This window comes from Crocuta crocuta, unplaced genomic scaffold (genome assembly GCF_008692635.1).
Source record: "Crocuta crocuta isolate KB4526 unplaced genomic scaffold, BGI_CrCroc_1.0 scaffold415, whole genome shotgun sequence".
Classification (NCBI taxonomy): Eukaryota; Metazoa; Chordata; class Mammalia; order Carnivora; family Hyaenidae; genus Crocuta; species Crocuta crocuta.
Genome location: NW_027531525.1, coordinates 718,747 through 743,493, shown reverse-complemented (window position 1 = coordinate 743,493; position 24,747 = coordinate 718,747). Strand labels below are relative to the sequence as shown.

The window sequence follows — 24,747 nt, the reverse complement described above, 5'->3', positions numbered from 1 at the left end:
CATAACTAAGTTTATCCATGTGAAAATTGGTGTTTTGAGGTAAAGTGAATTATCAACATGATGAGGGATGAAAGGGTAAACTTGCACTGCTCCTATTTTGCTGAGTGTGTTCTCCTGCCCTGCTCTCCTGGGGGCTCTCTGAGGGGCTTACTGTACCCGTAGGATGAGGGCCAGAGAGAGCTGATCTGGTTAGACTTTAAGTGAAACCGAAATGAAAGTGTACTTCCTCATTGTGGATACCTCATGTGACAAGGTCTGATTTCTTTTTAAAGTCAATCTAAGTGAAGTCTCTTTGCTGCCTTAAACTCCTTGGAGAGGGCCCACCTTCAAGCATTCTTAGTACGGAGCGCCTGCCAGGTCCATCATGTATGTACTGTCTGTTCTTTTTCTCCCATTTGATCTTTAAAGCCTCCGTTTATGTCTGTAGCTTGCTGTGCCTGCCAGGGTGTAAATCTCTGGTTTCAGGAAGTAAACTAAAAAATCATGCCACTCAACTTGCCTCGTCTTTTTCTGATTAAAAAGAATCTATTTTTGCAAAGTTAATGTCTGCCTGCACATCTAAACCTGAGGCTGAAACGTAGCTTCCTTTGGAATATAATTTGAAGACTTGCATGGTTACAGTTCCAGCTGTTTTGAATTAAAAAGAAACAGGAAAGAAAGCATAATCCAGTTTGAAGGAGGTAGTTGCTGAATTTCTGTTAAAGTCTTTTTGTATTAAATATAGAAATGATGTTTTCAAAAGTAAAGTGCTTCCTTTGAAGTATATATATTTTGATTGTTGGAAAAAACAGTTAAAAACATAAAATGACTCTAGGATTTGAAAGCAATACATGGGAGTTGTCTTTCAACTACCTCTAAAGGTTGTGGGTACTGAACTAGACTAGAAGAGCCCAGGTATCCAAAAGTTATGAAGATAAACTGATTTTTCAAAGGTTTGCCCTCCTCTTAAGGATGATGGGGTCTGGGGAGGATTTCCCTTGATTGCATCTTGTAAAAGTCCCTGCTCTCCCGGCTCCTCCTCACCCCCACCCCATCCCTCCTACCTCGGATGAATGTGTAGTATACCAGATATGAGGAAACTCTTGAAAACCACTCTTTAAAGTGCTACTAAGTACTGGAAGTGGTATTCTCATCATAAATCATGAATTCCTGTGACAATATATCCCAGAAAGCTTCCCATATAATTCTGATTCGTATTACCCCTTTGACAGGCTTTACACTGCTAATTTTTTTTAATGGAAAAATATGGTCACAATATATGCAGCTAATAACTACCTTTCCTACGTTACCTTTCCTGTAACAGAATGAAACAGCTGGCTTGGGTGCTCCTGGTGTGCTCCTATGCAACGGCAGCAGCACATAAAGACCCCACTCTGGACCATCACTGGAATCTCTGGAAGAAGACCTATGGCAAACAATACAAGGAAAAGGTAGGCGGGCCTATCAATGAGCAATCCGCTTTGGCTTGAATAGCCTATGCTTTCTCTCCCTCAAATCCTTACAAGCAATGTTTTCCATAAATGCTTATGCACTCATTTCTCGGCAGATTCTATTCTTGGTACTAAAGATATAGCAGGAAACAAAATAAAGTTCCTGGTTTTGTGCAGCTCATATCCTAGTAGAAGAAACAGGAACTAGGTAAAGAAATATGCAGATATGGTATGTTAGGTGGTGATGAGTGCAGTAGAGAAAAATAAAGTAAGGCATGGGGGTCTGGTGAGACCTAGAGCTGAAGGCCTCTGGGAGACAGCTGTGAGAGGTCGGCAGTGACTATTCTCTGTACGTGACAGAATGATCAGGGGAGCACTCTAAAAGAAGGTGACATGTGACCTGAGAATTCATAGACACCAGGGAGCAAACAAGTCATAACCGCAATGAAGGTTCCAGGTCAAGGGGAGAGTACATGTTCAAGGACAAAAAGACCTTATTTCAGTCCCTGGTGCAGAGAAGCGCTACCAGATGTTTTTGACTCTCACTTCCCACTTTGTACTGTTGTTTTTATTTCAAAACATACTTACTGATTTTTAAGGCCTTAACCCTAGTGCTTCAAATAATTAAGTCCTATAACTTATAATTTTCCTGAGTTTGGGGGTGCCTGGCTGCGAAGTCAGTAGAGAGTGTGACTCTCAATCTCAGGGTGGTAAATTCAAGCTCCATGTTAGGCATGGACCCTACTTAAAAAAAAAATTCTGACAGGCACCAGGCTGGCTTAGTCTATGGAACATGCTACTGTGGAGCTCAGGGTTGTGGGTTCAAGCCTCACATTGGGTAGAGAGATCACTTAAGAGTAGAACCCTTAAGGGGTAGCTGGGCAGTTCACTTGGTTGAGTCCAACTTCAGCTCAGGTCATCATTTCACAGTTCATGAGTTCGAGCCCCACGTCAGGGTCTGTGCTGACAGCCAGAGCCTGGAGCCTGCTTCAGGTTCCGTGTCTCCTTCTTTCTCTGCCCCTCCCCTGCTCATGCTCTGTCTCTCTCTTTCAAAACTAAATAAACATTGGGGAGCCTGGGTGGCTCAGTCGGTTAAGCATCCGGCTTCGGCTCGGGTTATGAGCTCATGGTTCATGGGTTTGAGCCCCACATTGGCCTCTGTGCTGACAGCTAGCTCAGAGCCTGGAGCCTGCTTCAGATTCTGTGTCTCCCTCTCTCTCTGACCCTCTCCTGCTTACGCTGTCTCTCTCTCTCTCTAAGAAATAAAAAAAAATTTTTTTAAACCTAACTAAAAAAAACTAAATAAGCATTAAAATAATTAATAAATATATATATATATCTGAATTTGTAAGCAAGAATTATGTATGTATGTATGTATTTGATGTATTATTTTGATGTAAAAATGACAGTTTTAGTAGGATGTCCACTCTGAGTAGTTTTCTTAGTAGTGATGAATTTTACCCTCATCCAATTCCCTTTAGAGCCAGGCCTCTAATTTCAAGGTTAACTACAGTTAGATGTTCAGTTAGTACCATTATCTGGTTAAATGAATGCTCTCTCTCTTTTTAAAGACTCTAGTCCCTTTGAAGGGATGAAAGTGACCTTTGATTAGTATTCTACCTTTATAATTGACCTTAAAGTTCAAATACATAATGCTATTCGACACTTAATAGCTACAGTATAGTGTAAACACGACTTTTCTAAGCACTGAGAAACCAAACAATTCATTTGACTCACTTTATTATGATCTTTGCTTTATTGCACTGGTCTGGAACTGAAACTACAATATCTCTAACATATGCATGTAACTAAGCTCGTTTTCCTGATATTTTAGAATGAGGAAGTAGCACGGCGTCTTATCTGGGAAAAGAATCTAAAATTTGTGAATCTTCACAATCTGGAACATTCAATGGGAATGCATTCATATGATCTAGGCATGAACCATCTGGCAGACATGGTAAGTAAATTACAAATAATCCCACTTTCATCTCTGGGTAAACATAATTTCCATCTCCCGAAAGGCAATTCGAAGGTAAACAGCAGGGGAATGTATCTATATGTGGACAAAGTTAGAAAACAGTAGAATTTAAGGACATGAGAATTTTTTTTCCAATTAAACGCATTTATTAATTTTTATTTATTTTTGTTTACAAATAGTTTATTGTCAAGCTGGTTTCCATATAACACCCAGTGCTCTTCCCCACAAGTGCCCTCCTCCATGCCCATCTCCCCCTTCCCCCCCCACCCATCAGTCCTCCGTTTGTTCTCAGCATTCAAGAGTCTCTCATGGTTTGCCTCTCTCCCCCACCCCCACTATTTCCCCCCTTCTTCTCCCCCACGGTCCTCTGGTCCTCCGTTAAGTTCTTCCTAATCCTCCTATACGTGCAAACATATGGTATTTTAAGGACATGAGAATTTGCAGATGCATTGTTTAGTCCTATTGTGACCATTTTCCTAAAACATTTTTCAGAGAAATATTTGAAACTCACAGGCTACTGCTGCTTTTGCTTTTTTAAATTAATTCTAGAAAGCATTGCCTAAAGATTACTCACAATCTTTTAGTTAAGTTACCATAATTCTGTAAGTTTAAATGATAATATGGTCCACCTGCTTTCTNTCGTATAGATAAACCACATCTTTTTTTTTTTAGCTTTTAAAAATTTATTTGTTCTCACTGATTCCATATATGATACACAGATATAAAGAAAATTAAATTATTTCTGAGTTGTTGGTTTAGGAATTTTTTACTTTCTTTTGGTTAAATTGTATTTTCTAATTTTTCCATAATAAATACTGATTGCTTTTATAATAATAAAAATTATTTTTATGTTTGTGTGTGTGTCTTCCTTGAATAATTCTTACAAAGTCTTCTTATTTTAACTCTAAGATGAATGGGAGAGGCAGAGAACACAGTCATTTGGTTACCACCACATCTTCTTGATCCATTTGTCCGTTGATGGACACTTAGGCTCTTTCCATGTTTTGGCTATTGTTGAGAGTGCTGCTATGAACATTGGGGTACATGTGCTCCTATGCATCAGCACTTCTATATCCCTTGGGTAAATTCCTAGCAGTGCTATTGCTGGGTCATAGGGGAGTTCTATTGTTCATTTTCTGAGGAACCTCCACACTGTTTTCCAGAGGGGCTGTACCAGTTTACATTCCCACCAACAGTGTAGGAGGGTGCCCATTTCTCCACATCCTCGCCAGCATCTAGAGTCCTCTGATTTGCTCATTTTAGCCACTCTGACTGGCGTGAGGTGGTATCTCAGTGTGGTTTTGATTTGTATTTCCCTGATGAGGAGGGATGCTGAGCATCGTTTCATGTGTCTGTTGGCCATCTGGATGTCCTCTTTGGAGAAGTGTCTTTTCCTATCTTCTGCCCATTTCTTCACTGGGTTGTTTTTCGGGTGTAGAGTTTGCTGAGTTCCTTATAGATTTTAGATATTAACCCTTTATCTGATGAGTCATTTGCAACTATCTTTTCCCATTCCGTTTGTTGCCTATTAGTTTCATGGATTGTTTCCTTTGCCTAGCAGAAGCTTTTAATCTTGATGAGGTCCCAACAGTTTATTTTTGCTCTTGATTCTTTTGCTTTTGGGGATGTGTCAAGTAGGGTCCACCTGCTTTCTCAATGAGGGAATGTAGGTATTTAATATCACAAACACTCTCCCATTAGTTTTTAGATTTTTTTTCTATCCTACGAAACTTTACCACTGTGGCCAAAGTTAAAAATCATAGTACCTCTTGGTATATGTGCTGCCGAAGCGAGCACTCATAGTACCTCTTGGAAGAGAACACCCTGGGTAGATGAAATCTCGACTCAAATGCAGGCATTTCCTCTGTAATTCTTTCTCAGAAAGAAAACTCATTCAGTCCACTTTTTAGATGGCCCTTATAAAATTCTGCCTTGCTTTAAACTGAAAATCTCCCTCCTTGGGACTGCTAGTTTCTGCCACTTTATTCTTCCTCTTCCTGATGCCCAAGTGGGAGCTAAGGCAAAGCGTGAAGGAGACCCAGACGACCCGCCTATCAGAGAGTCAGTCAGCAGTACCTACGCTGCCACAACTATTGCTAGTTTTTCTCCATCATTAAATATATTCAGTTATGATTACTAGAATGCTGAAAAGGTCATAAGTGAAAGGAGATATGTATATTTGCCTTGTAGACCAGTGAAGAAGTGATATCTTTGATGGGCTGCCTGAGAGTTCCCAGCCAATGGCAGAGAAATGTCACTTACAAATCAAGCTCTAATCAGAAATTACCAGATTCTGTGGACTGGAGAGAGAGGGGGTGTGTTACTCAAGTGAAGTACCAGGTGAGTACCGTCATCCCAGGCCTCTGTACCCCAGAAGGAGCTCTGTCTTCCATCAATATTTAGTCTAGCTACAGAATTTAGCAGTGACTCTCCCTCATGTTATTTCTAATTATTTTTTTTATTCTCATCTTCCCAAATAAACTGTAAGCTCCTTGAGGACAATGACCACATATCATACTTTATTTGTATTCTCCATTTAGTCCTTGTTCAGTCTTACTGTGACCACTTTCCTTAACAAAACTTTTAAAGGAATATTTGAAACTCACAGGCTACTATTTCTTTTGTTTTTTATTAATTCTAGAAATCATTAATTAAAGATTAATTAGTTACTTAAAGATTACTCACAATCTTTTAGAGTAAGTTACCATACTTATGCAAATATAAATTGATATTAGACTTAGAACACCGATGGTTAAAGCCACAGTAAACAAAACTGTCAACTGAGCAAATATGTCTCTAAGACAAACTTGCAGTGCTCCTACTATCTACCCATCAGTTCCACCGACCCCTCCACCAAGTCAACTGCTTGAGAAATAGTATTGTGTATGTGAGAGAATATCGATCAGGAAGTTTCTCTCTCCATTTCAGGGTTGAAGGAGAGGAAAAACCTAGAGCTGAGAGTAGCCTGTAAATTGTACCAATAAAGTTAACTAATGACTAGGCTTGCATTGTTAGAATAAGAAACACAGTATGTGTTTTATAAAATTGTCCCTGTCTTTGTATTTCCTTTAGTTTGCTTGTTTTTATTTTTTTTTTAAAGGCAGCCAAAATCCTAAATTAGTTAGGGAGAACTAAGGGTAAAGCCCACGTATCACCTTAGAGATCTGAGGAAGAGAGAGAAATCAGTGTTCTGAGCAGCTGCCCCAGCTGGTGACCAATGAAGAAAGTAAAACTTAAGAAGTGAATGATGCTAGGCACCTGGGGGGCTCAATCCGTTAAGCATCTGGCTTTGGCCCAGATCATGATCTCATGGTTTGTGTGGTTCGCGTGTTGGAGCCCCACACTGGGCTCTCTGGTGCCATCAATCACAGAGCCCGCATCAGATCCTCTCTTTCTCCTTCTCTCTGCTCCTTCCCTGCTCAATCTCTCAAAACAAACAAAATAAAACAAAACAAAATAAAATAAAATAAAATAAAATAAAATAAAATAAAATAAAATAGAAGTGGATGGTGCTGCTAATATCTTGTTCTTTTCTACCTGGATATTTTTCTTGCAATTAGTTTTCGGTTTCTTACTATAGCTTCTCTAAAATAAAAGTCTGGGAGGCTGCAGTAAACTACACATTTAGATGTTAACTATAAATAACTTCATGAGCTCTTTTCCCTGGGTGCTTGCATTTAAATGAGTGATTTTGCTTTAATCAAAAGCAAATTCAATTTGCTTCCTTTGGGTGGAGAGCANTTATGCTTACCTGTAAAATATCTTTGTTAAATTTTATTTATTTTATTATTATTATTACTATTTTTTATTTTAGAGAGAGAGCAAGAGCATGACACGGGGAGAGGAGAAGAGGGAGATAATCTTAAGCAGGCTCCACACTCGGCACAGAGCCTGGGGTGGGGGGTGCGGGGCTTGATCCCATGACTCTGGGATTATGACCTGAGTCAAAATCAAGAGTTGGATGCTCAACCAACTGAGCCACCCAGGCACCCCAAATGTAAAATATCTTTGATCCAAAAATTATGAAGCTAAAAATGTTTGAAAACATTTAACCTTATATTTTCAGGCCTCGTTTGAAAGGAGAAAGGGTATTTTAGGTCAAGAGAAGATTTGAGCTGCTCTCAAAATCACTGTACTGTAGCTGCCGAATTTACCTCACACACAGGTGAAGATAGCTGGGATCTGGTACACGCTCAGTAGGTACTTTTTCTTAGTACATTTGATTATACTCTGAGCTCTGCCATTTGCAAATCTCTCTCAACATTGGACTTTGCTCAGAGGTCAATCAAGTCTTTAGTCGCGAGGCCCATGTCTAGGAAGCAAAGAAACCACAGTGCGGGGAGCTGTTCCTGTAACAACGGCCAGAGCTGACATGTTGATGTTAAGGAAGTCCTTATGGACTCGCTGACTGCCTTTGTGACTTTCTCTGTTTCAGGGGTCTTGTGGTGCTTGCTGGGCTTTCAGCGCTGTGGGGGCTCTGGAGGCACAGGTGAAGCTGAAAACAGGCAACCTGGTGTCTCTGAGTGCACAGAACCTGGTGGATTGTTCCACTGAAAAATATGGGAATAAAGGCTGCAATGGTGGCTTCATGACAGAGGCCTTCCAGTACATTATTGATAACAACGGCATCGATTCAGATGCCTCCTACCCCTACAAAGCCATGGTGCGTCACAAGCAAACTTGTTAAGCTGCTATGGGACCTTATGCTATCCCTTGACTAACTAAACTACACTTACCTTGAGAAGCAGTGTATGAAAACCCTGATCAGGAATTCTTAAGCTTACAAGAGTTCTCTTCCTTATTCAGTGGCCTTCTTAATTGATCAGTGACACAATACTTTTAAGCAAGTAGAGTTCATGCTTAAAAAATGGATTTGTAGCAAACCTTAGAATTCTCTCTGTCCATTTGCCTGGTAATTTCAACTTGTTTTTCCTGTAGTTGCCCATGCTCAACCTTATTCTCAGATCATCAACCGCATCATTCTTGTCCCTACGAAAAAGCTAGCTAATGCTCTCTTCTTCCTCCTCATAGGTTCATGACACATTTTGTTAAATGAATTAATATATCCATATTACAGAAAATTTAGAAAGGATCAAAAATATCATTCCAAAACCTCATACCTTAACCACCGTTATTTTGGTTTATTTCTTTCAAGTTATTTCTCCTATTAAGCATTAAGAAAACAGAGTTATATGTACAACAGATGTGAACTTGTAACCTCTCTTTTCCCACTAAAATATATACTCTAAGTGGTTTTCATATTATATGGTCTTTATAGACCATCATTTAAACTGTAGATCATCTTCTAGGCATTATATCATCAAAAAGATTTTAAAGTTCGAGTACAGAGTTTATGTTCTTTATGCAGTATGCCCCCACAGTCCACCTGAGGGGCTGAGGGACATTATCTGACAACTTTACAGGCATGAAGATGTTCACAATTTAAAACAATAGAATAGTTATGTATTTCCTCTGTTACTGGTGAAACATGGAACCGTTAGGGTTTGGGAGATTTGATTTTTCTTTCTTTAAAAGGAGGAAGGAAACTTAGACATTTGAAAGGCTAAATGAGGAAAGAAAGCATATTTGAAATCCAGACGTAGGATGTTGGCGATTCATAAAGGAAGTTGAAATATACTTCTTTATCTGATTTATACTCTTTTTTGCAGGATGGAAAGTGCCGGTATGACTCAAAAAATCGAGCTGCCACATGTTCAAAGTATACTGAACTTCCCTTTGGCAGTGAAGAGGACTTGAAAGAAGCTGTAGCCAATAAAGGACCTGTGTCTGTTGCTATAGATGCAAGACACTCTTCTTTCTTCCTCTACAGAAGTGGTAAAAACTCAGATATATTATCCTCTGGTTATATGCTGCCCTGGCACTATAAGAAAGAACATTCTTCTTCCATATCACCCCACCTCTGAATGTTGAGATTAGGTTAAACAGATTCCTCCATTTCATAGATGTGGTTCATATTAGTAATTAGTAAAGTAATAATTAGTAAAGTAATACTCATCAAAGTTTACTAACACTACATGCCAAGTACTATGATCAATTCTGGCCACGCAGGCTCTTATTTAATTCTCACAATTACCCTACTTTACAGATGAACTAGTCTTAGACAGTTAAGTTGCCTAAAGTCATACAGTCTAAAAGAGGTCAGCTAGGATTAGGAACCATGCTACTTCACTCCAGAACCTGTGCCCCTAACCCCGTAGCCACTGTGCACTGTAGGGGCGGCATGGCAGAGTATGTGGGGGGCACCCCTCAATGGTAGAATGTATCAAAGTAAGTGGCTATACCTTTTAATTAATACACACACACACACACACACACCTCACCTTAAAGATTTCATCTGGTAATGGGTAAAAATGTATGGTACGAACAATTTAGGAATATGTACAAAGAAATATAGTAACTGACTCTATATATGTTAAAAATCATTAGAAAAAGGTAGCCATTTATCGAAGATTTCTGAGGGAACTGTGATTGGATTGGGTTGATGCCAAACTTGGCAAGAAAAGTGGACAAGCGTAGCATTGATGGCAAAGAATCCTGAAGTCTAAATAGTTTAATGAGAGTGTATGTTCCTAAAATTATAATTAAACTTGCCAGGATCCAAAACAGTCTACTAAAAGCAATAGCATTTTCAAATGCCCTTCACTGCCACATACCACTCACTCATCTCCCCACCCACATTTTATTCTTAGGTGTCTACTATGAGCCAGCTTGTACTCAGACTGTGAATCATGGCGTATTAGTGGTCGGCTACGGTAACCTTAATGGGAAAGACTATTGGCTTGTGAAAAACAGGTAATATGTTTGCTTGTTGATGTATGTTTAATTAAGGAATTTGATGGAGCTTCAACAAATGCTTTCTTGTATGATGATGATAATCATGATAATGACAATGATAAATATTTATGGCTTTTTATAAAGTGATGTACTAAATTAATTATTCAGTGCCTCCATTTCCTCACTTCCTATTTTGGCTTCAACACTTTGTTTTGATGATTTATCATCTATAATACTTCTCTGATCACTCCTTCTCAGTCTCTTTAATAAATATCTATTCCTCTGCTTCGTCTGCAAGTGTTGGTCTTTCCTCCAGGACTCCATCTTTTGCCCATTACTCTTCTTATTCTACATTTTTCTTGGGTACCATCATTCCATTCTTACAATTTTAGTTATTACCTATGTACTAATGGCTTTCAAATCTCTGGCTCTAGCTCTGACCTCTGCCCTGAACTTCAGACTTATTTATCTGTACATATCCACTTCCATGTACCTTAGTTTCTCCAAACTCAGTATGTCCAGGGAGTTCAGTATAGTCTCTATCATATCGTCCTCCCCAGAACTTCCCATCCCGCTAAATGACAACAAACACACAACACAACCACCCAGTTAGGGATTATGGATTTGTCATAGGTCCAGCCAGATATCATCAAGCAACAAATCAAACTACTTTTCCATGTATCTGTCCCTTTTTTCTGTCCCCTCTATGTTTCTTTAATTATGGCTTTGGGTCAGATATCTCTTGCCTGCACTATTCCTATAGCCTGCAAACTGGTCTCCCTTACTCTCAAATAGATCTTTTGTACTGCTTCCAAACTGGTTTGTCTCAAATATAACAAACTGGGCTTATAACTGTTTTATTGGGTACCATTTGGTATAAAATCAATGTTCCCTGGTGGGGAAGACAAGTCATCTATGTTATGATCCCTGCCAGCCCTGCTGGGCTCAATTGTCTTACACTCTTTTCATTCCAGTTGCAGTGAACTATACACACAGTTCCCATACATACCATTTATCTCTAATATCTTCATATCTTGGTTATGCTGTTCCCTCTGCCTGGGACATCCTTTCTCCTCACTTGGTTTAGTCCACCTTTTCCTTCAAAACTAACATGGACATTTCCTGTACCAGAATTTCCCCCCTAAATCTTTAGGCTGGGTAAAATGTATTTTTTCTACGCTCCCAAAATGTCTTATGCACCCTGGAGTATTTTATAGGTTATATTTAAATTGCGTGTTACCTATCTATCACTCTAATACTAATATTCTGTCTGTGCCTTTGGGGTAAGGACTTGTCTCGTCCCTGTACCCTTAGCACAGTACACAGCACACACACAAGCCAGTGGGATTTATACGGCCTATTAGGAAAGTAGTCGAGGGAAATAATATCTTGGTTCACTTGTAATCTATTCATAGCACTGATCAGCTGGGGCCTAGATGAGTGACCACTTTTTTAAGTGAAGCAATATTTTCACTTACATCTCTTTCTTGTTGACTTACTACAGTACGTACTTTAACTTCCTTTCTCTATTGAAATTGCTAATCTTGAAGACCATTTATACCTTTTAGTGTTTAAACTCAAAACCCCTTCTCAGCACTGAGTCACTCAACAAGTGTTTATTAGGTATCGCATCGTCGGTGAGGGGCATCATCTAAGCCCTAGAGATATAAAACTTACTGAGAAATCGTCCTGTGCCAAATGAGCTCACGTAACAGTCCAATGGCGAATCAGCTATCTTTTTAAAACAATAAACACAACACATCATGGTATAATGACATGTGTTTCAGTGGCTATGGGGCCATAAAGGAGGAGCTGCCTAGCTGCCCAAAAGTTTCACAGAGAAGGCACCACTATTTGCATTAAGTTTTCAAATAAGTGGAATTGCTCATGTGTTCAAGGAGGAAAATAAATTGCCCAACCATCCAAATAAGGGTATGCAATGGCACACAAATATGAAAAATTTCTCTGCTTTATAAATTCTACTGCATTTATTTCTTTGGCATCTATGACATAGCACTATCCTGACTCATTTTGCTATATCAACTTTAGCCTCGTTTCTTCTTTTCTTCCACCGGTCCCTTACACTCTAGCTCTTATCTGTACCAGAGAAAACTCTTCTGCAACTTGAGTTTCAAGGTTATTGCCACTATGTAGATGATAACCAAGTTCACAATCTCTAAAAATGACCTCTCTACCTAGCAACAGATGTCCAACTTCCAATTTGACAGCCCTGCTGAAAAGTCCAAATTCTCCACCTGCCTGCCTACCCTACTACTTCTTACAGCATCTCTCTCTCTCTCTCTCTCTCCCCCTCTCTCTCTCACACACACACACACACACTCTCTCTCTCTCTCTCAATAAGGCTAAAATCAAATTCCCTCTCCCCTTCCAACTCAACTCCCCTTCCATCCTCCACCCCTGGAAAGTATTTTAGAATAAACTCAAGGGAAACTCATTCCCTGTTTTGAGCAATGCATCACCCTCTTCAGGTTATCAAAGCCTTGGTATCATCTTGAGCTCTCCCCATTCTCTCTCAACCCACACAACCCTGTCCTTTTGGGCTCTGAATCGTATTTTATATTCTTTTCTATCCAGGCTCTAATTCAGATTCCAGTCTCACCTAGCCATGAAAGTATCTTCTTAAAATATAGATCATGTAGGGGCACCTGTGTGGTTCAGTTGGTTAAGCATCCGACTCTTGATTTCAGCTGAGGTCATGATCTTGAGGTTTGTGAGTTCAAGCCCCACACTGGGCTCCAAGCTGACAGTGTGGAGCTTGCTTGGGATTCTCTTTCTCTGTCCCTCCCCCTTGCTTATGCATGTATGTACTTTTTCTCTCTGTCTCTGTCTCTCTCCCAAAATAAACTTAAAAACATATATATAGATCATGTAAACCCATACTCAAAAATTCTCCACTTGATCTTAGCCAAAGGCTAAGAAGCAATACAAGGTCAAAAATTCTAAATAGTTTACCATTGTCATCATAATGATGTCCAAATTCCCGGCCAGGCATTCAAGATTCTCCATTATCTAGTTTCCAACACAACTTTCTAGACTTTTCTTCCACTATGTTCTCATGTACATATATTTGCACTTTGGCCACAATGAACTACTTACTTATTGTTCCCTAAGTTTACATCCACTTGGCTATTTCTGTATCTTTACTTATGCTGCTTCATCTTTCTGAAATGCCCTTATAGCCCACTGCTGCCTACAGAAATCCCACCTGTGTGGGGCCCTGGGGGGCTCAGTTGGTTAGGCCTCTGACTCTTGATTTTGGCTCAAGTCATTATCTCACAGATCCATGAGTTTGAGCCCCACATTGGGCTCTGCGCTAACAGTGCAGAGCCTGCTTGGGATTCTCTCTCTCTGCCCTTCCCTCACTCTCCCTCTTTCCCTCTCTCTCTCTCTCTCAAAATAAATAAATAAAACTAAAAAAAAAGAAAGAAAGAAATCCAACCTCTATATGGGGAAATGGGCACTCTCCTACATTATAGGAGAAGAATTGTTACAATCCTTCTTGAAAGCAATTTGATAATATGAATCAAGAACTTTTTAAATGTTCACATTCTTTGTCCAGCTTTTTTTCATTTCTTGGAATCTATATGAAGAAAATAATCCTACATATGGAGAAAACGTCATATCCAATTTATGTAGATTGTAGCATTCTTTTTCTTTAACATGGAAAGCCAGTAAACAACCAAAAGTGCCTAACAATAGGGACACTATTAAGCTATTACACAATCAAGTCCATGTATTAGAAATTATATTAGGGGCTCTCGGGTGGCTCAGTCAGTTAAGCGTCCGACTTTGGCTCAGGTCACGATCTCATGGTTTGTGAGTTCAAGTCCAGTGTTGGGCTCTGTGCTGACAGTTCAGAGCCTGGAACCTGCTTCCGGTTCTGTGTCTCCCTCTCTCTATGCCCCTCTTCCATTTGTGCTTTCTCTCTCGAAGATAAATATTTAAAAATTATTAAAAAAAGAAATTATAATTATTCAGACTACTATTAATACCTCAATAAAATACTTGGAATATATGTTTAAATTGAAAATACATATAAACAGGGGTGCCTGGGGGGCTCAGTCAGTTAAGTGTCCAACTTCGGCTTAGGTCATGATCTCACGGTTCATGGGCTCGAGCCCTGTGTCAGGCTCTGTGCTTACAGATAGCTCAGAGCCTGGAGACTGTTTCAGATTCTGTGTCTCCCTCTCTCTCTGACCCTCCTGTGTTCACACTGTCTCTCTCTCTCTCTCAGAAATAAATAAAAACATTAAAAATTTAAAAAAAGAAAATACATATAAATATAAAATTTATGTATAATATAAAGTTTAAAATAGTATGCCCATTTCTCTGATTCATGTTATACTAAAGAACCAGAAGGAATGATACCAAATGTTAATAATGGTTATTTTTGTCTACCTTTATGTATCTTCAAAAGTCTTTAACATGTACCTTATTACTTTTAAGATGAAAAAAAAATCACTAAAAATCCTATTCATTCTTTGGGGTGCCTGGGTGGCTTAGTCGGTTAAGCGTCCGACTTTCGCTTAGGTCATGATCTCGCAGTTCGTGGGTTCGAGCCCCGCGTCGGGCTCTGTGCTGACTGCCAGCTCAGAGCCTGGAGCCTGCTTCAGTCTGTGACTCCCTCTCTCTCTGACCCTCCCCTGCTCATGCTGTCTCTCTCTCTCTCCTAGAAATAAATAAAAAACATTAAAAAAAAAAAAATCCTATTCATTCTTCAAAGCCGACCTGAAATGCTATCTCCTCCATACCCCCATTAATTTACTCAGAACTGTTTCTCTAACTTCCAAGCTTTAGAAATGCCTTATAAATTCTATTATAGTATTTACTACATTGTGCCTTGTATTGTAGCTACTTCTGTAAAGCATGCTCCATTCACTAGATTATAAACTTCTTAAAGGTAGAATAGTTTCTTGTTCATTTTTGCATCTTCATTCATACCTTGATTCAACAAACATATGTTGAGTACCTACCAAGTGCCAGAGTGCCAGGCAGATATGGCAATGAAAATACAGCCTTTCTATCTCCCTTCAAGATACTCATAGTCCAACAGAGTCAGGAAAACAGGCAGGTGCACGTACTGACCATTGCAATAGACTGTGATAGGTGCAAAGGCCGAGGGATGCGCCAGGTTACAGTGGAAGCACAGAAGCGTACTTGGCTCAGCCTGGGAGGTCAGGGAAGGCCTCTGAGATGGGTTATTTGACTTAAGGCCTTTTAGCTGGTTATTTGACTTTGTCTTGGAGGACAAGAAGGAATCTGCCACATAAACAATGAGAGCAGAAGAAGCTAAATGTGCAGAACCTCAGAGTGAGAGAAAGTAGATGAGTTAAGGGAACCACATGTTCTTTTATAAAGATTGTAGTATAATGTGCCTGTTAGAGAGAGAAGAGAGATAGAAAGAGACCAAATCATGAGAGAGCACAAGGATCACTGACACTGAGTACTAACAAGGAAAGACTAGACATGGAATGAATTCCCGACTCTATAAGAGGTTAACTCAAAATCTTCTTAGGTCATCAACCTTTATTATTGATCTCTTAAAATGTTACATTATATGTCATTTCCAATGCTACCAGGTTAATTAACCTCAAGTAAAAGAAAGTGAGTCTCCTTCTATTTGGCTTCTTCTTTTATATCGTCCTTTTGTTTATACTTAATCTTTCTGGCAGATGTATAACATTGATCCATGTTCCTGATTTTTCCCCCTTTTTGGATATAGATATTTAGCTTCTTTATATAATACACTGTAGCATAGTGAGTAAAAGCAGTAACTTTGAAGCCAGGCAGATCTTGGTTACAATCCTAGTTCCATTTACTATCTGTATGACCTTAGGTAGTTATTTAACGTGTTTAATGTTCTATTTCCTCATCTGTAGAATGAGAATAATAGCCTCAAGGTCATTATAAGGATTAAATGGGACAATGTCTGTAAAACACTTAGCACACAGTGCCTAGCACATAATAAGTATCCAACAAATCATTATTATTGCTATTATTATTCCTTCCTTGAATCTCTATTAAAAAAAAAAACTATGCCCTCAATAGCTTCCCAACCATAAACACAGTTATGTTTTATAGAATGCTTTCACGTCTAAAAATATAGACCAATAATTTAATTCCAAAGCACAATTGAGAAAAATTATTTTATGGGGGCAAAAAATAATACAAAATGCCTGATTGTACAACCCTCTGATGGTTTGCCTTAATCCAGAAACCAAAGAGCATCTACATGAGGAATGGTGAACTACATATTCTTCAGGGACATCTCCTTAAACATGAAGCAGTAAAAATTCTGAGGTTATACTATCTGATAAGATCCTGAAGTATTTGTACAGTCTTGTGTTGCCACTTGTGGGCAGATCCATAAATTTAGAGAGCTAGATACAATTGCTGTCTACTTAGAAAAGCTTAGGAGCCTAAGAAGGAGTGAAAAGCCACACCAGTCTAAGAGACTCTCAACAAGAAGGGCCAAGACTGTCTTTAGAAAAAAAGGGAGTTCACTGCAGCATTATTCGCTATAGTGAAGATATGGAAGCAACCTAAATGTCCATCAATAGATAAATGGATAAGGAAGATGGGATATATATACATACACACACAGATATATATAGGAATATTCCTTGGCCATAATAAAAGAATGAAATCTTACCATTCACGACAACATGTATGAACCTAGAGGGCGTTATGTTAAATGAAGTAAGTCAGAGAAATAAACACCATATGATTTCACTTATATGTAGAATCTAATAAATAAAACAAACAAAACAAAACAGAAACAGACTCTTAGAGGGGCACCTGGGTGGCTCAGTAGGTTAAGCGTCCGACTTTGGCTCAGGTCGTGATCTCAAGGTGCGTGGGTTTAAGCCCCACGACTGACTCTGTGCTGACAGCTAGCTCAGAGCCTGGAGCCTGCTTCCCATTCCCATTCTGTATCTCCCTCTCTCCCTGACCCTCCCCTGCTCACGCTGTCTCTGTCTCTGTCTGTCTCTGTCTCTCTCTCAGAAATAAATAAAACATTAAAAAAGAAAGAAACAGACTCTTAGATACAGGAAATAAACTATTGATTACAGAGGGGAAAGGGTTTGGGTGGATGGGAAAAATAGGTAAAAGGGGATTGAGAGATATGAACTTCCAGTTATAAAATAAATAGGTCATGGGGATGTAACGTATAGCATAGAGAAGATAGTCAACAATATTGTAATTACTTTGTATGGTGACTGGTGGTAACAAGACTTACCAGGAGGATCATTTGTAATGTATAAAAATAGTACCCTATAATATAAACCTGAAAATAATAGGATATTGTATGTCAATTATGCCTTTTTTTTTAAGGCAGGAGTTTAATCTAAATTACAGATCAATGAGTAATGGGGGCCCAAAGTCATTAAGTATAGAATAGTTTTAGCCTGGGGGGAAAAATGAAAGATTTTAACCATGTGCTCATGAGAACCTTAAATACACACACATATCCCCAAAATACTAAGAAACCATCCAGAATACCTTTAAGCAATATCTGATGAACTCTCCATCAACTTTCTTCACTGTCTCTAAGATAAATAGTTACAAAATAGATGGGCCTCCAGACAATGAAGAAAGTTGATGCCGTTGGTGGATGTGAAACACTTATGCTTCCTTTCATCCATAAGTGAATGTAGTAAAATGCAAGTTGGAAAAAAGAATATATTCCATTTTCCCTCACTGAAAGCTACTGTCTGATCTTTCAAGTGGTCCTGACTCTTAGAGTATATGTTCTACATTAAACATCATAGGTACTTTCTCCTCTCCATGGAATCAAAGGCTGGAAAAGGGTTAAATAAGAAAAAAGTTATAATCTCATGATTTTTCTTAGAGATTTATCTACAGAGATTAAGAATGTGCATATTGGTTTATAATTCAAAAAGAATATTTATTGCCACTACTCCATTGAAATCACTCTTGTCTGAGATTAGCAATCACCTCCATCTTGCCTCATTAAACTGTTTTCAGGTCTCATCTTCCATGAATGCTTAACATTTGACGTACGGTCATTCTCTACTTTCTGAAACACTTTATTCGACTTTCAGGGGACCATACCCCCTGGTCTTCTTCCTACTTTACTTTCAGTCTCCTGAGCTCCTTAGTTCCCCTTATTCTTCCTCACTTTTATAAATATTAGAATGCCCCAGGGGCGCCTGGGTGGCTTAGTCGGTTAAGCGTCCGACTTTCGCTTAGGTCATGATCTCGCGGTTCGTGGGTTCGAGCCCCGCGTCGGGCCCTGTGCTGACTGCCAGCTCAGAGCCTGGAGCCTGTTTCGGTCTGTGACTCCCTCTCTCTCTGACCCTCCCCTGCTCACGCTGTCTCTCTCTCTCTCCTAGAAGTAGATAAAACATTAAAAAAAAAAAATTTTTTTTTAAATAAATATTAGAATGCCCCAGCCTCAATTTCTCTCCCTTTATGATCTCATTTAGTCTCAGTTTCAAACAATACTTGATGACTGTCAACTTTGTATCTCTGGCCCTAACATCTTCCCTGAGCTCCAGACTCTGTCCAAAAGCCTACCATCTGCCTCTCTACTTGAGTATCTATAACCCTCTTTAATGAACCATGTCCAAAATAGAACTCTTGACTCCCTGCTACTACCCCAGTTTTTCTCCTCTCAGTATATGACAACAGCATTTACCCCAGGCCAAAATATTGGAGCCATCATTTCTTTCTTCGTTTGATACCCTACACCTAAACCATCAGCAAATTCTGTCCTTTCTATCATCATTAAATTATCCCAAATCTTACCAGTTCTCAGTATCTCTACTGTTACCACTTTAGTTCAAGCCACCATCTATTCAGTTCTTGATCGACTGCAATCATCTCCCACCTGGTAGTCACTTCCCCCCTTGTCTGCCTACATTCAATCCTCTACACAGTAGCCAGGGTGATCCTTCTAAAGCACCAAGCAGATTATGCCATTCGCCTACCTAAAACCCTCTAATGGCTTTCCTTCACACTCAGAATAAAATCTGTGACCTATAAAACCATGACAACTTCTGGCCTCAGCCTGTCTCCCCAGCCACTACTTTCACCTGTCTCACTCAGCTCCAAGGACACTAGCCTCTTTCCAGTACCTTTTCTCAAGGTACACTTGCAAGTTCTCACACATCAAGGGTATTCCCAGCTCTTTTTCCAGATCTTTGCATCACTAGCACCTTCACTTTACTAGATCTTTGCTCAAATATTTCCTCAGAGAAGCATTCCCTGACCACCCCTTCTAAAATGTAGCCCTGATTCCCAATATTCCATATCCTCTAACTCTGCTTTATTTTTCTTTATAGTACTTATATCTTATCATATTCTTTATTTCTTTGTTTATTGTATGTTTCATGTGTAGGCTTTGAAAAGACTTTGTCTGTCTTATTTACCTCCATAACCCTAACACCTAGAATAGTGTCTGGCACAGCCTACAAAGCTCAGAACTGTGGTTTATTACAAAGGAAGCTGGCATACATTCTAGAAGGAATGTCTAACAAGTTAGTAGTCTATAATATGCAGAGAGAAGGTAGGGTGACCAGTCATCTCACTTTGTCAAAGACTAAGGGGTTTCCAGGCCACAGGACATTTAAAAAAAAACAAACAAACCAGAACAGCTCCAAGGAAACTGGACTGTTGGTTACCCTAGAAAAAGGCTATCTTATTTTAAAGGAGATGGACTCATATTTGGGCAACAAAAATAGCTACCTTTACTTATTGAGCATTTACTACATGCAGACACTGTACAAGTGCTTTACATACATTTTCTCACCTAATTTTTAAGGTAATATGCATTTTATCTCCGTAATACAGAATAAGGACCTCTGATACTGACAGAGTTAGGAAACTTGCCTGCAGGTGAACAGTGTGAATGAAAGGGCTATAGAGTTAGCAAAGATAAACAACTTGGTAAGGACTAGAATGAACCTTTGGAGCTGATCTTATACAGTTCTGAAGGAAAGAATTTGTCCTCAGATATTTATTTAGAGACTTTTAAATCAGTTTTATTCTTTAAGAGAAGGTTGGCAGGACTCAGTCAAAGAGAGTCTGGGATTTCTACAAAGTTTGGGACAGTTGAACCTGGTCTATGAAACTGCGAAGAGTAAGCTGTCCAGACACTGAATAGGACCTCATTGACTTAGTTGATACTACTACTAATTACAACCTCAATTCAACTTTCATTACCAGACCTTGCCTAAAAATTGTCACCTACTTTTTTAAGGCAATGAAATAACTACAAAGCAAGGCATCGTAATATATCTTATATAATTAATATAAGGTCGTGGATGTTCTGGTCTGAATTGCATTCCTCATACTACCTCTCTCATAGGAATGATGTAGGATTAGGGATAGTATAAATGTTAAGAGTAGCCTTTGGAATAAAACAATCCTACATTTGTGCCCTGGCTTCATAATTGATCATCTAGGTAATTATCACTTTGACCGCTTTCCTCTTTAGTAAAAAGAGGGTGATCACAGGGGTGATGATTAAGTGAAATAGTATATATTAGGGTGCTTAGCACAGAGTAATTGTTCAATGAATGATGGCTATTAATATTAATAATAGCTTTATCATAATTTATTATTATTGGTTTTAAACACTAAAAGAATACTGCATCCATTGATGACAGATGACAGTGGAGTTTGGATTTTATTTTAAAGATATTGGGGAGTCATTAAAGGATTTTAAGCAGCAAAGTGGCAATAAATGACAGGAAATAATAAAGAAGCCCATGAAAGGTTTTTTTTCATTTTTTAAGTTTTTATTTGAGAGTGAGAGAGAGAGAGAGCATGAGCAGGGGAGGGGCAGAGAAAGGGTCCCAAGCAGGCTCTGAGCTATCAGCAGGGAGCCTGATGGGGGAACCCATAAACCCTGAGATCACGACCTGAGCTGAGATCACCACCCAGGTACCCCAGCCCACAAAAGAGTTTAAGAGGAGCGAGCATAGAGAGAAGAGAATAATCAGGACACAGTAATATCTTCAGGCCAGGAGAGAAGTGATAGATAAGGGTGTTAAAAGGTACAAGCGAGGAAAAATAAGGCCTGGAAAGCGTCTGCTAACGGCTGATACAGAGAACATTTAAGTCCTGTTAGAGCACAGCCATCTTAAAGCAGCCACTAGTGGACTTGCAATAAAGCAGCGTTTCTAGTTTCTCTACTGCACATGAAAACACAACCAACCTTTCCTTCGAGTCCTGAGCAAACATTTGCAGTGGTTTCCCTTTGCCTACGGAATTGAGACTACAAGTTCCTTACCCTCTTGTTCTAATCTCTTCACAACATGGCCCCGAACCAACCTTCTAACCCCTTTGTGTCCTGCTACCCTAAAGCCATCCAATTTTCCTTGCAACTAAATGTCTTCTTACTTCTCCAAATATCAACACAGTAGGCATTTCCGCAATTTCATGCTTTTATTTGTATCCTAATTATAGCACTTAGCAAATTCGCTGAATATTATCATTACTTGTATATCTACAATTACAAAATCTCAGAATCATAAAAAACTTAAATTATTTCTCTTACAAAAATTGTGACCTGCTTTTTACTAGTCTGTGGAAAAACGAGAAAAAAATAATATTTTGGTGTGTCTTCCATAAAATAAATGTATCTGACTCAAAGGACTGTCCTTAAGTTAGAGACTATGTCCTCTTAAGTTTTGTTTTGGTGTTCAATGTCCTTTCTTTTACAACATGGTGGTGATAACAAAGAGTATGGGTTTGTTTTTGTTTTTAATGTCCCTTCTTGCTAATTTAAAACTTGGTAACCTTAGGGGTTCCTGGGTGGCTCAGTTGGTTAAGTGTCCAACTTTGGCTCAGGTCATGGTCTCATGGTTCATGGGTTCGAGCCCTGCATTGGGCTCTCTGCTATCAGCAGAGAGCCTGCTTCAGATCCTCTGCCCCTCTCTCTCTGCCCCTCCCCTGCTCACACTCTCTCTCAAAAATAAACATTAAAAAAAAATTAATTAAAATTGGTAAAATTGCAATTTTTTTAATTATAAAAGTTTATGAAATCAAAAAGAGAACCACTGATCTCTTCTAACCCTTACCTGACCCACGAATTCCCTCTGCAGCATCCCTAACAAGTTATGCAAGCCTCCAGTTGAACACTTACAGAGCCAGTAAGCTCACCTCCTCCCAAGATAGCATATTCCATCTTTTCACAGCCTTACCTACGAAAAAGCCTTACCTCAGCTCCACTTCCATGTCAAAAAGCTGTTTGAAAGCTTCACTTTTTATTGCTTACTTTGGAATTCCCTGCCCTATGCCTTTTCCATAGTAGTCACTTAAAAATATTTCTTAGTTGACATTCTCTAAAGGAATTTAAGTTTGATAGAAAATTATACCCTAGGATCCTACTATGCAAAAACATTTAGAGATGAGGCCTTTCCCTGCAGAAGGCCTATTTACAAAATAGGAGGATTAAAGGTTTGGGATGGAATTTATATTGTTTTCCTTAGGTATTAATCAATACAGCATTAAACCCTTCCAAACTATCCTTTGAAAATTGCCTAAAACCCCTGGGGAAATTATTATATTATTTTGTTCTAATTTGGTTTCATGGTTATACATATATAATATATACATATTACATACATCTATTATATATCTATAAAATTGCTTTAGGAGAAAAACAATAGGAGATAAAAAGTTGATAATGTGATATGATTATATTCATTTGTAATTTTGTGTTATGTCTTTTTCTGAAGCTGGGGCCTGAACTTTGGTGACCGAGGATATATTCGAATGGCAAGAAACAGTGGAAACCATTGTGGGATTGCCAGTTATCCCTCTTACCCAGAAATCTAGAGGGTCTCTTCATCTTATAACAAGTCAGGAAAAGAAACATTTTCTCTTAACCTGCTATAAACCATAGAAATAAGAGAATCATGATCACTGTATATTTAATGTACTAACAAAATAGTTTGACTCTTGTACTTTTTTAACCTCGAGTTATGGACAAGTTTGGCCACGTAAGTCAACAATGTGTTATAGATACATCTGTACGAGAATTGGTCAACCTAAGACAATCTGTCATGTTTGTTTTGTCACTGTCTTATTTTACAAGCTTTGTCTTTGTAAGTTCCCTAATGTCTTTTTGTAATGTGATGACATATAAATGCTTAATAAATATCTCATTTCATCTTTGTATCATTACCACATGCCATTCTTTTCTTATCCTTAGGTAACTATCACAATCTATCATGAGAATGTAAATTGTAGTATGTTGGTGAAGGGCTTTGACCACTTTAATGGAAAATGTTACTAGGTTATTAAGGTCTCAGGGCTCAGATTGTATCTTTGCATATTAAAGGATTCAATAATTTTTTTTAAATAAATGATGTTAAGGTAGGCAAATATAGTAAAACCTTGGTTTGCGAGCATAATTTGTTCCAGAAACATGCTTGTAATCCAAACCACTTGTATATCAAAGTGAAATTCCCCATAAAAAATAATGGAAGTTCAGATGATTCATTCCACATCCCAAAACTATTCATATAAAAACTATTATAATAATGTAATATAATATAAAATAATAAAGAAAATACAAAATACAAAATTACAAAAATAAAAAATAAGCAAATTAACCTGCACTTGCCTTCAAAAACTTTTGTGGCTGGTGTGAGGGAGACAAGAGAGAGGAGGGTTAATGTGTAGGACGACTTTCACTATCACTAATGAAATCACTGCCTTCCATTGGCTCAATGGGATCTTTTACTGCGTGGGGGCCACTGTATACCTTTACAATATTGACTACAGTACAGTATTCATAAACTCTTGTTACTGTATTTAATGTAGCTGGCAATAAGGCAGCAGAGGAAAGGGTCTATATCTACAGGCAGCCTGACCTAGAATGCAGCAAAACATTCCTAAGCTTACTCTTGTATGGAAAAACAAAGGACTGTCCACAGGGGCTTTGAAGTGACAAAAAATATATTAGTGCCAGTTGTGGGCACCTTCCAACATTCTGAAAAATCACTGATTTCTGCCAGATGCTGAGGCCTGAGACCAAGCATCCGAGCTGGGAAATGATCACCTACAATCTCATGAGAGAGAGAGAGAGAGAGAGAGAACCATTGGCTCAATTGAGATCATGTGACATTCCGTATCATATACTACTCGTACTGCAAGACATCGCTTTGTTTATCAAGTCAAAATTTATTAGAAATGTTTGCTCGTCTTGCAGAACACTCACAGAGCAAGTTACTCGCAACCCAAGGTTTTACTGTACTTAAGAGACAATCTGTTTTCAAGCACTTTGGAAGAACCATTTTAATAATCAACAACGAATATACTAATTCAAATTATTCTTACCCAGTCATTGGCAATTTGGCCAGAACCTTTTGGCGGCAAATAATTCAGTCAACCTGTATAAAATAACCAAAGTGCATCTCTTTTAAAATATTCCATTACTGATATTTTTATCTAATTCAGACTGAACTTCCTCTCAACTGCTCTGGAATAGTAGACAGGTTCTGAAGATACAGCAAGAACTTTGAATTTTGCAAGTTCATGCTTATG

The 24,747-nt window shown here is 38.7% G+C and overlaps 1 protein-coding gene across 1 annotated transcript; it reads left to right on the top strand.

Annotated features, from left to right (window-relative positions):
• The first annotated feature begins 243 nt into the window (after positions 1–243).
• On the top strand, positions 244–23,382 carry CTSS (cathepsin S). The gene is made up of 8 exons (XM_077772655.1): positions 244–366; positions 1,304–1,430; positions 3,265–3,387; positions 5,599–5,748; positions 7,844–8,071; positions 9,078–9,243; positions 10,119–10,221; positions 22,935–23,382. Exons 2-8 carry the CDS (start codon positions 1,305–1,307, stop codon positions 23,032–23,034), a joined length of 996 nt encoding a protein of 331 aa, XP_077628781.1. The 5' UTR covers positions 244–366; position 1,304; the 3' UTR covers positions 23,035–23,382.
• Positions 23,383–24,747: the final 1,365 nt, after the last annotated feature.

What these genes read in the sequence shown, in the direction of transcription:
- CTSS (XM_077772655.1), top strand. Translation starts at nt 1,305, where the DNA reads ATGAAACAGCTGGCTTGGGTGCTCCTGGTGTGCTCCTATGCAACGGCA. An exon ending in TGAACCATCTGGCAGACATG is followed by an intron (nt 3,388 to 5,598) that starts GTAAGTAAATTA and finishes TTTGCCTTGTAG; the next exon opens with ACCAGTGAAGAAGTGATATC. An exon ending in CCTACCCCTACAAAGCCATG is followed by an intron (nt 8,072 to 9,077) that starts GTGCGTCACAAG and finishes TCTTTTTTGCAG; the next exon opens with GATGGAAAGTGCCGGTATGA.